Raw genomic sequence first — 12,533 nt, forward strand, 5'->3', positions numbered from 1 at the left:
ATCCATCGCCCAGCCGCAGCTCTGTGAGGCTTTTGTTGCACTCCTCCCACCCTGTGCAATGAATCGGGGGCTCATTTGGAACACATGAGGTCTTAATTCCTCGTCCAAACAAGCTGACGTGAGGCCTCGCATCAAGCTCTTTCATGCAGTCTTCTGTTTCCTTGTCGAAACCAGGGTAAAATAGACAAATGCAGCTTGTATTGCCTCAATTGTTCCTTCTTGGTCCTTCTGTTCCAATTATTCCCACTACCCAAATGGGCCTTTGACTTCTCTGGAACCCCTAAAATTTCATATTTCACTACTGTCCTCCCAATTCCTTCATCTTAAGGTTTTTTATGCTCAAGGGTATAGCGGATTTATCTTCAAAGCCATTTATGCCCCTAGCTGTCCCTCTGAGAGGGCAACTCTTTGGGGAGTTCTCTGGCACATTGCTTTGCAAGTTGGGAACCTTCCTTGGGGTCTGGGTGGTGACTTTAATGTTGTCCGGTTTGGGCATGAAAAGAAGGGTGGTGATATCTTCCGAGGATTCCTTTAATGATTGTCTTGATGATATCAGTATGAATGACTTAAGATGGTTCGGCTTGAAATTCACTTGGCACAATAATATATGTGGTGACTCTACGATTGTCTGTAAGCTGGATAGAGTTCTGGTCAATGAAGCCTGGTTATCCACTTTCCCCTCTTCCCATGCTACTTTCGAAGCCCCTAACATCTCTAACCATAGTCCAATCTTTGTTCTTATCTATCCTATATCTCCTTTGGACCTAAAACATTCAAATTCTTTGATATGTGGTCCTTTTACACTCTGATTTCCCAACATTGTCTAAACCGCCCGGGCCAAACCTGTCCATGCTCCCTCGACCCCTCTTATTTTCTTAGCTAGGAAGGTTCGAAATGTTAGAATTGTCCTTAAAGCCTGGAATTCCACTACCTTTGGGAACATTTCCTCCATGTCTACCATCTGCAGGACCAACTAATCTTACAGACTTCCAGTTGAGGCTGCAATCAGACACTCTTAATGCCCCTTTGGCTGAGGAAGAGAAATTAGTCCGCTTGGATCTCATTCCCTAGTTGCTCAAGAGGAGAGCTTCTTAAGGCAAAAATCCAGGGTCAAATCATTGGATCTTGGTGACTCTAACACTGCTTATCAATTCCATCCCCATTCTTTTGGCTAGAGATGGAACCTTCCTCTCCTCTGTTGCTGGCATCAAGGCGTAGGCAGTTGACTACTTTAAGCAGTTGTTCCACCCTTCTACCATTGCCCCTATGGATTCCATCCCTGAGGGCCTACTCAACAAATTCATCCCCAACGTCCTCTCCAGTATTCTTCGGGCTATCCCTTTCAAGAAAGAGATCCTTGTTGTCATTCTTTCTCATAAGGCTAACAGAGTCCCTGGTCCGGAAGTTTTTAATAGGGATTTTTCTCCTCCTATTGGGATATCATCAAGGCTGGCCTCTTAAGGCCCTTAAGAGTTTCTTCTATAATCCCAACCAGATAAAAAGGGATCAACCAAACTTTCCTTTGTCTCATTCCTAAGAATGAAGGTACTTTCTCCATGTTAGACTTCAGGCCCATATCCTTGTGCAATCTCTTATATAAGTTCATTGCCAAGTTGCTTGCCAAGCGGCTCAAGTTGGTAACGGATTCCCTTGTCAGTGATAACCAATTGGCCTTTATAGCTGGAAGAAGTATTTCGGACAATATTCTACTCTGCAATGAGCTGGTTTGAGGTTTTAACAGAAAAGGGCACTCCCTTGCTGCCCTCATAAAGATAGATATCCATAAGGCCTTTGATTCTTTGAGATGGGACTATATTACTAGTGTCATGAATAAGATGGGCTTCCCCTTGGTGTTTGTTAGTTGGGTTTATCACTGCATCTCCTCTCCTCAGTTCTCGGTGCTCGTTAATGGTAGCCCTACTGGTTTTTATCATCTTCGATTGGCATTCGGCAGGGCTGCCCCTATCTCCATTTATTTTCACCCTAGCCCTTGAAGTTTTATCTAGAAGCATCCAGTCTAGCATGGACCAGCAGCTCATCACCCCCATGCCCAAGTGTAAGAACCTCAAGATCTCCCACCTGACCTTTGTTGATTATCTCGTGATCTTTTCCAAGGCAAACTCCCTCTCAATTGTATCTATAATGTTGGGTTTGAGCCAATTTGAAAGCTTGTCGGGCTTTTGGATCAATCTCTTGAAATTATTTTTATTTTTGGCGGGGATCTCAGATGCCGACAAGACTATTTTGCAAGAGAACACTAGCTTCTCTCTAGGTCAGGTTCCTGTCAAGTACTTAAGTTTATCTCTTATCCCTGCTAGGTTTACTGCTCATCGCTGCACTCCTATTTTAGATCTCATACGCAAGAGGCTCCAACTATGGAAGGGCAAACTTCTCTCTTATGCCAGTCACTTAGAATTGATCAGATTTGTCCTTCAATCCTCCTACATCTTTTGGTCTGGTATTTTTAGGCTGCCTCAGTCCACCATCAAGAATCTGGAATCCCTTATGTGTTCCTTTCTTTAGAAAGACTCTGAAGCTTCTAAATTTCTTCGTCCTATCAGCTGGGCTTCTATCTGTCTTCCCGAAGATGAGGGGGGTCTTGGTTTGAGAAGAGTTAAAGAGGTCAATTCTGCTGGCATCCTCAAATTGATCTGGAAATTAGTGGCTAAGAAGAAAAAAATTTGGGTTGATTGGATCTATGCTGGGCCGCTCTGTAATGACTCTATTAAGCCGTTGCTCGTTGTTCAGATGCTTCTTGGGTTTGGAGTGAGATCCTTAATCTCCGGCCTCTCGCTCTTGGGGTTGCTATCTCTAAGATGGTGCCTCCATAAATCTTTGGTTTGACACTTTGACCACTGAGTCACTAACACCTTATGGGTGAGCTCTTTCCCTTAGTTGGTGCGAGAGTCATCTACAGCTGGGGGCTTCACAAGCAGTTCTTGGTTACGGACATCCTTTGCCATGATGGTTGGCTCCCTCTCCCCTCCCCTAGTTGGCCGCTATTTGGAGTGCCTTGCCTTCCATCCCAAAAGGCCTAGAGGTTCAGCTGATATTGTTACTTTGTCTCCTTCTTCTTCGGGCTTCTTCAGTTCTAAGTCAACCTTGGATCTCATCAGAACTCGTGCTCATATCTCTCCTTGGCACAAGTTGGTTTGGTTTAAGGGCCACATTTCCCCGCCATAGCTTCTATGCCTGGCAGATCCTCTCTAATTGCCTCCCAACGCAGTGTTTTCTCATTCACAGGTAGATTATAGTCTCCCTATAATGGTGTCTTCCTGGAATGCCTATGAAGATGTTGATCATCTCTTCTCCTCTTCGATTTGTTATGGGCTTCTGGCTAATGTTGGCCAAGGAGGACAAGGATTTTTCCCTTTGAGAGAGAATTGATTTGGGTGGATATGACCTTTGCTGGCAAATCTATCTGTGATGTGGTAGGAAAACTTGTTTTTGGAGTGGCCATCTATCATATTTGGATAGAGTGTAACCTCAGGAAACGGTCCTCTGATTCAAGAACCTTCCATCGGATTTGAGACTCATAGACTTTGATGTCAAATGTAAAGTGTCAGGGATCTCTTCTAGATGTGATAGCTCCCCAAGGAATAGACATATTGTTGTCTCTTGGGGCCTCCCTAACTCCCTGCTCCATTCCCTTGTCCTCCCTTCCTTAGGGATGAGCTTTGTATTTCTTTGTACTGCTAGTATTGTTTTGTTGCTACTCCCCCCTAATTTTTTTTTTGTGGGGGGGGGGGGGGGGTCCTTGTATTTCTCTTCCTCTTGGTAATGAATTTTTATTCACTGGCTTTTTGTGCGGTTATCAATCATATTTGGATAGCATAATATCAGGAAGTGGACTTCCAACTCCAGGACTTTGGCCCAGATTTGAGATTCCATTTCTTTTGAAATTAAAGCCAAGCTCTCTTTGGCTGCCCGCTCTCTTTGTAACGACACCCCAAGGAACATGGTTATTGTTACTTCTTGGGGTATCTCTTATATCTCTCTTCGAACCTCTGCCTCCTCTGTTTGAGGCTTTGGTCTTTTGTGTTTTTGATTTTTTTTTCTCCCCCTCTTTCTGGGGCTGTTGTTTTTCCTTTTTCTCTTTGGTAATGAATTATTCTATTCACCCAAAAAAAAAAAAAAAATTTATTCAACCCCCCCCCCCCCAAAAAAAAATAATTTGATTACAGGTATTCGATAAGGCTTGGATCCGATTTGTTTGACATGTAATCCGATTAGGAGAGTTTTGACTTGTAATGTATACAGTCTAGTAATGGCCTGATCTGATTAGTATCACACATATATACATATAAAAAATATTATGTACATAATATTTGAATTTGTTCATTTTACAATTATTAAGACATTTTCTTTCGTTTGTCTTTTTTCTTTTATGCAAAGTTTTTTGTTGAAAATGTGTATTATATTCTATACGAAATCTTTAAAACTGTAACTAGTAACGTATAGATATTTAAATATTTATTAGGTTCAAATTTTAATTGTTGAATGAGTGATTTGTTGGATTATCGGATTGGATTATGGAATTCTCTAATCTCTTTTGATTTGGATCATTAGGGTCCGTTGTTTGGTGCAATAGAATAATCCTTAGTGGCCAGCATGAAGATGCAGGTTCAGTCTTAGGGCGGCCACTTCGTGCAAAAAATTCCATAGGCTAGAACCAGCTCCTGTCAACCCCCTCCTGGAACCCTGTGAAAGTGGGATCTGCTCTGGGTTGTGGCTCTCTCATAGTTGTCAAGGTGTCACCTAAGCGTCCAAGTGCCTTGGTCGCCTAGGCGGGTGCCTTGGGCACCTTGGTCGCCTTACGTCCGGACCCCCTCCAATGCCTTGGGTCGCCTAGAAGCCATGACAACTATGGGCCCTCTACATTTGAATCGGATATTCGGATTCATTTGACAGCCATACTGCAGAATAGAGGGGGAGGGGGGAGAACTGTCATTAATGCAAACATGGTGGCTTCATGTCACAGTGACCCCACTAATTCAGGATTGATTCATATACATGCAAAAATATGTCTTGAACTAGCCACATGCCAAGTTGGGTTTCCATCTCAACCATGTGTGCCTCCATGTATTGAGCTTTTACTCTTAAATTTGTAGCCATTAAAACAAAGATGCTGAAGTTTACTTTTCAAAAAATTTCCATAATTGCCACGTGGGAAAATGCATTTGGCTGAAAATTACTAGATGTATAGATGGTGACATGGATAAGATGTCCAAAAAATTTGAATGTAAACTACACGTGGGAAAATTTAGGGCTTCAATTGGGTCCTGACCTCATCAGACCGTGGATGTGTATGAGAACTTCACTTTATGATGCAGATTATTTGAGCCATCTTCATGCTAGGATTTTTTACATGAGAACAATTCAAATTGTTTGAATGTGCTCTTGTTCTTACAGACACTCTTAGTGCAGGGTTCAACATGCACATTCTGTGAGGCTATTTTACGGGAATGTGGATTTAGAACTGGACTCTTCACGTCCCCACACCTAATTGATGTGAGAGAAAGGTTTCGGATAGATGGGTTAGTATTTACAAGCATTACAATTTACTAGCTATATATATATAAGGATTTTATTGCCACCTTTTAAGGTGTCAAATAATTTGTAACCTATTTTTTTTTGCCCTCTCAACACACTTTTTCTTTCAATGAGTGTAAAATCTTGTGATTTCACCTATGTACTCAAAAAGTATGCAAGACAAAGACAGTTCTTGAAAACGGCATAATAGTAAGTCAATTTCAATAATTTTGAAAACCCTCTTTTTCCCATGACTTGAAGAACTCTTGGGAATAATACAATGGGCAATTAAAAGAAGGTTACACATTCTAAATACACCTATAGATGTGTCATTCAGACAAGCATATTTATATATATATTTCTTTATCAAATCATGATGACACAAACATTCAAAATTCATTTTCTATTGTTCAGCGAGGATTTCCTATTTCACTCTGTATTTTACAAGTCCATAATATAAGTTGTATGAGTTGACAATATTCTTGTAATACCTGCGCGCTTGAACTGATTCCATTACAGCATTCTGCTTGATCCTCGGCACTTACATTGGACGTCTTAGATACTGACTTCTCTGAATCGAGATTGCATAATTTACTAACTCCAACCCACAGCGAGAACCTGATAGAAATCAACAACCTGGAACTCACCCACTTCTGTGATCACAGGAAATCACAGTACTTCCAAGTTCCAACAAGGTGCATCTCAGTTTACAGCCATCCAATTCTGAACAAATAAATCTGTCCGAGGGGCCGTTGGTGAGCTTCAAGCTCATTAAATTGGGATGGGGATCAAATCTGTTTCAGCAAGGGTTAAAATGATTTCTGGACTTTAGAGGTTCCATTTTGATCAAATTGGCATTTGACTCTCTGAATTGAAACTTGTTAGGTTCTAGTTTGTGGCCTCCACATAAACATATCATTGCTTTCATGTAGTCTAGATGTGTTTGAGAGCTAGTTAAAGAACTGAACTTTAGTAGGCTCCACTACTAATTAAATTAAAGATTTCAGGATTCCAAGTGTAGTTAAAAGAAAAAGATGTGGAGAAGAATGTAACTTCATTTATTAGACTTGTATATCAATCGATGTAAGGATTGTAGGAATTCCTGATTTCGCTTAATAAAAATTATCTGGAGAGAGTATCATCCCATGTAACAACCTTTATGATTCTAATCTGCATACAGGATCAGGGAAGTGCCATAGTCTTTTTATTCATTATTTTGAATAGTAGTTTCCTGATCCTGAATCAGCTCTGATACTAGCCGTCATATGGAAAGGACAGTCTCCATGTCAACATTCTTAAATTGACTTAAAATGAAGTTTCTGATGGTGTCTGGAAAACAATTCAGTATTTTCTTTTGTAACTTGTAAGTGAAACAGTGTTTAGGTGGCAGTTGATTGGGAAATGGAAAGAGTTGCGTGTGTGTGAGCATTTCATATGGCCTGTGTTGTGAGGTGTGTGTCAGCCCATAGGTGCTGTTTCAAGCAATGTGCAATTTCAAAATTTTAAAGAGTAGAAAGTATTAATCATTGCCTCATTTGACATTAGATTAAATCAATCGTCCAGTCATAAATTTATTTTTAAAATAGATTAATAAACCTATATGCGAGTATTTGGCTTTAGTGCTATTTTGATATATTTCATTGTTAGTAATCTGTGCCATTGAATTTGTTTTTGTAGGTTGGATATTTCAGAGTATAAATTTTTACAGTACTTTTGGGATTGTTGGAACCAGTTGAAGGTACTGATATGTGCTTCAGTATGACATATATATATATATTTTTCTTCTGTAAGATTTTGCTGGTGCTTCAAAATAGCATTTTTAAAAGGAAATGCTTTATCATGGGACACTCTGGTTTGCAGGAAAAAATGATGGAGGACTTGCAAATGCCCCCACTATTTCAGTTCCTTACTTTATTGGCCCTTAAGATATTTGTCTGCGAAAAGGTTATCCGCGTACCATAAATTGCTTCTTTGTTGATTTGGTAATTTGTCTGTACTTTATCTCTGACATTTTTAGCTGAAATCATTATCCTTATTATCTAAGCTCTATTCATTCAAACAGGTACGCTTTAGAAATCCAAGAAGAATACTGTTGGAATATGTAATCCAGAATACCGTGGGGGTATTCTGGTCCTTTTGGGTTTGCTTAGTTGTTAAGTTTTTAGGATTAGATTGCTGCTATTATAGAGTCAGCTAGTTAGGGGTAATTTTGTCTATTTCAGTCCCTTTGTAACTTTCCCCTCTATTATAAATAGAGGGGCTTACTTATCAATGAATAAAGCCATTCCATTCTCTAATTCTCTCTTTCTAACCCACGGTTCAGCCAACATGGTATCAGAGCAGGTCTGATCTAGGTTAGAAAGAAAAAAAAAACCCTTTTTTCTTCAATTGACTTCTCCCTCCTTTCCCTCTTTCTCGGCTTCTCCTTCTTCTCATCCTTGTAAGGGGGCAGCACTAATGAGGTAATCAAAGCATCAAATGATTTAGTTGCTGCCCTCCTCCCAATCTACCTTTTTCATTACAATTGTTTCTAATCGATAGCTGCTGAAACTCTACCACTGTGATATTGGAGCTTTCCAGAATTTTTTTGAAAATCAGATTTCTCTCACTCATGAAGGCTGATCCTCCATTGTTGGAGCTTCCTATGCAACCATTCCCATCACCTACCTACCTTCTTCCATCAACTCCCCTCTCCTTTTTTCAAAACCCTGACTCCATCGATTTTTGGGTTCCTCCTTTCAGTTGCAGCTGATTTTTTGGGAGTGATCTTCTACTACTATAAGCCCCACTCGACCTAAGTTTGGACCCTTTCTGATGGCTGGATTAGTTTTTACAGCAAAGCTTCCTTAACCTTCTAATTTGGTTACCTACTAAAACACTGACAAAACCCTGACTCCAATCGAATTTAGGGTTACAAGTTTTAGCTTTTGCTGATTTTTGGAGGGCCAATTACTTCCATTTCTAGGGCCACTCGACCTCAATCTTGCACCTATCCAAGTTTTCTAGAAGACCTCTACCCCAATCGATCTCTATTTTTCAGGGTTTTCCAAAACCCTAACATTAATCGATTTTTTGGGTTAGGGTTACCTGCTACTTCTGGAGTTTTTTAGAGGTGTTTCTATTATCAAGAAAGGCAATTTACTTCAATTATTCATGGCTTGAAGAAGTTCTTTTACACAAGATAGCTGCAACCCTATTTTTTCTGCACTTTTTAGTGTTTCTCCCACTTGAAGATCAAGTCTCAAACCCTACACAAGAGATTGGGTGTTTGTATTGGAGATCCATTCAAGCAGCTGTGGACAGCATCTATGCCAAGACATCATCACTTTGACAAGTCAACATCAAATTTTGAAGCCCCCTTCCCTACAATCGATCTCAACTTTCAGGGTTTTTTACAAATCCCTGACTCTAATCGATCTTAAGGGAAGGGATGTTCTATCTTGCTGATTTTTTTCGGGGACTTTTATCAACATCAAAGGAGTATTCGACCCAAATCACAGCATCATTCTTGGAGTTTTAAAAAAAAAAAATAAATTCAGGTTTCACTCTTATGGCTCGATTTCACCAACTATCAACCTATTTATTTTCTGGTTCCTATGTGGCTGGTTGCATCACTTACTATTGGATTTGCTGAGTTATTATCTTATACTTGCTGGTTCTATTGAGCTTTACTACATACCTTGCTGGTTCTATTGATTGGCTTTTGTAAGCATGACTGGTTAACCTGTTACTACTACCTTTATGTGGAATACTGCTGCCCTGTTCTTGAGACTGAGTATCCTACTATTGGAGATCGAATTTCTTTCACATTGTTGAAGAGTCGGATCTACTACCCTGGAGATTGGTTTCTATTTGGGGTTACAATAGTGTGTTCCATGCTTATTGGTTGCGACTACGAATCTATTCAATTGTGTGAAGATTTTCTACAAGTTTATATCCAGTTTACTGTGAGAGCTTGATCCTAGCATTGTTCACTAACTCAAGACTGATCCAAGTTTTCTAGAAGCTTATTACATTAATTCCGCCCAGATATCTTCATCAGTTCTATTCAGCATATGGGAGTTTATAGATTGGAATTTAGCACACTGGTTCTTCCTTGTGTGAAGATCGATCAAGTTTTGAAGAATGGTGCCTTCTCCTTATAACAAATCAGCCTATTTTTTTATTTAATTCAGATCTGATCATTGGAGATTGGTGTTTCAGAGTTAGTTTGATTGATTGAAGAAGGTTGAAGATTACTGTGTTGCGTTGTTTTTGTCCATGGTTCTTTATCCCACTGTTTTTTTTCCTTACCCATCTCCCATACCATACCTTTGGCATTTACCAATAACCACTTTGGAAGTTTATGGTATAATCTACTTTGCCATTACTTCCTCTTTTCCATTACCCATAGCACCTGTGGAGAACTCTGAAAGGTTATCCTTTTGCATTATCTCATTCATCATCTCTGTTATGTCCTCGTGTACTACTACACATGAGGGGGAGATTATGTACAGTACACCTGCAGACATTGCAGATTTGTAGTTGCAGGAACACTTGGAGCAAAACATAGAAGATCAGTATTTCCACCATTGCCATTGGGTATCCTTTGTTATTGGGTTGAGTTTGCCGTAAGGGGGAGATTGAAGTATTAAAGTATTGAAGATATTTGGCTGTTGCCTGCCTATTTGAGGATTTGTTGCCTACCTATATAAGGAATTACAGTTGGGTTGATTATTTCCGCTGCCTGATTCAGTTTATTCCGTTGCTTGCTGCCCTAGTTCTACATTTTAAGATTTTATGTCACTATGACAATCTGAGATTCATCACTGGACAGCTATTGAAGATTGGTGAAAGTTTGCTGGTCTACCCAGGTTTTGGAGATCAATTATTTCAAGTTCTTGAAGGTTTATTTGGGAGCTTCATTCATCTATCTAGTCGGACTCTGCTGCAACTCTATTTCTTCTTATGTTTATTCAAGTTGGGCATTAGTACTTTATACGCGCCAACTTGAGGGGGAGTGTTAGAATGTTGGAGTTTTTTTTTTCTTTATTAGTTCAAGCTGGATCTTCTTTCTTTACTTATTTGTATAACCCGGCTTGAGGGGGAGTGTTGGAATATGTAATCCAGAATATCGTGGGGGTATTCTGGTCCTTTTGGGCTTGCTTAGTTGTTAAGTTATTAGGATTAGATTGCTGCTCTTATAGAGTCAGCTAGTTAGGGGTAATTCTGTCTATTTCAGTCCCTTTGTAACTTTCCCCTCTATTATAAATAGAGGGGCTTACTTATCAATGAATAAAGCCATTCCATTTTCTAATTCTCTCTTTCTAACCCATGGTTCAGCCAACAAATACAAAGCAATCAAACCTGAAAAGGATCCTTAAGATTTGGGAGAGGATGGATTGAAAGCATGTGAAAACCAAATAAACCTAGATTTATTTGCAAAATATGGTCTCTCTTAATGAATATACTCAACTGCAATACCATATAAACCCTAATTAAGCTGCATAAATGTGTCAATTTGTGTCAAGGTTCAAGGTTTTGTTTTCGAGTTTGGTTGAAACCAGGCTTGAAACCGAAATATTTTGCAAAACCATGAAATTTTGGTTGAAACCTGGAAGGTTTGATTGCTGGCTTCTATTGATGGTTTTAAGATCCAAATGGCCAAATTAGTTCCAAAACTTCTGGGAAACCCTATTTTGAAATATTTTGCGAAACCATGAAATTTTGGTTGAAACTTGGAAAGTTTGATTGCTGGTTTCTATTGATGGTATCAAGATCCAAATGGCCAAATTAGTTCCAAAACTTCTAGGAAACCCTATTTTAGGCCCTTTAAACATAGTGGGACCACTACATCTTCCGTTGGCATTCATCAGGGCTGTCTCATTTCCCCCTGCATCCTTCACTTTAGCTCTTGAAGTTCTTTACAGAAGCATTCAATCTTGTATGAAGTATGGACCAGCAACTCATCTCTCTCATGTCCAAGTGTAAGTCCCTTAAGATCTCTCATTTGGCCTTTGCTGATGACCTAATGATCTTCTTAAAAGCTGACCTCTCTTCGGTGGAGACCATTATGTCCTGCTTGCTCCTTGGGCCGCCTGCCAGTCAAGTATTTGGGCTTACCTTTGATCCCATTACGGTTGACTGCTCACCACAACACCCCTATTTTAGATCGTTTGCGCAGAAGGCTGGCTTTGGAAAGGCAAGCTTCTCTCATATAGTCATATTTCTATCGTCTGGAGCTGAGTAGATCTATTTTCCAGTCTTCTTACATCTATTGGCTGGTATTTTTTTGCCTTCCTCAGTCTTTCAAAGTTGGAGTCTCTCTTGTGTGCCTTTCTTTGGAGGGGCTGTGATTCTACCAGATTCCTTCACCCTATCAGTTGGGCTTCTATCTGGCTCCCCAATGATAAAGGGGGCGTTGGTTTGAGAAGAATCAAAGATGTCAATCTCATATTGATGGTGGCTCCTCTACTAGATTTTGGCTGGACCATTGGCACCCGTATGGAGTTTTCCATTTGGTTGGAGATAGAGCTATTTATAGCTCCAGTTATGGTAGATTGGACATGATTTTAAACATCAATTGTCAGGACGGTTGACCTCCCCGAATTATGTCTGCCATCTGGAATGCTCTGTCAAGCATCCCCAGAAGATCTAGTGGTGATATTGTTACTTGGTCTGCTTCCTCGTCGGGTCTCTTCAGTGCATATTCGGCTTGGGATCTCATCAGGGCTTGTGGGTGCATCAAAGTCTCACCCAATTTGGTCTGGTCAAGAGTTACATCCCCCGCTATAGTTTCACCGTTTGGAGGGTCTTCTCCCGCTGCCTCCCTACTCAGTTGTTCCTTATTCGTCGGCAGATTTCAGTCTCTCCTCAATGCTACCTCTGTTGGAATGCCACTGAAGATGTGGATCACCTCTTCTTTGACTGCCCATTCTCTTCTGTAGTTTGGAATGGTCTTTTGGTCAAATTCTGGCTCTGGAGAAAAAGAATTTTGCTCTTTGATAGAGAATGATGTGGTA

General features: G+C 40.1%; 1 protein-coding gene across 2 annotated transcripts in view; it reads left to right on the forward strand.

The window, feature by feature from the left end:
* The window catches only part of LOC122670477 (folylpolyglutamate synthase-like), an 80,060-nt gene that overhangs the window by 38,863 nt on the left and 28,664 nt on the right, over positions 1-12,533 (forward strand). For both annotated transcript variants that reach the window (XM_043867366.1, XM_043867367.1), the window contains exons 4-6: positions 5,428-5,537; positions 7,210-7,270; positions 7,393-7,476. In XM_043867366.1, coding sequence (XP_043723301.1) covers positions 5,428-5,537; positions 7,210-7,270; positions 7,393-7,476 — 255 coding nt within the window. The remainder of the gene's footprint in view (positions 1-5,427; positions 5,538-7,209; positions 7,271-7,392; positions 7,477-12,533) is intronic.

This window comes from Telopea speciosissima, chromosome 8, assembly GCF_018873765.1.
Source record: "Telopea speciosissima isolate NSW1024214 ecotype Mountain lineage chromosome 8, Tspe_v1, whole genome shotgun sequence".
NCBI classification, from domain to species: domain Eukaryota; kingdom Viridiplantae; phylum Streptophyta; class Magnoliopsida; order Proteales; family Proteaceae; genus Telopea; species Telopea speciosissima.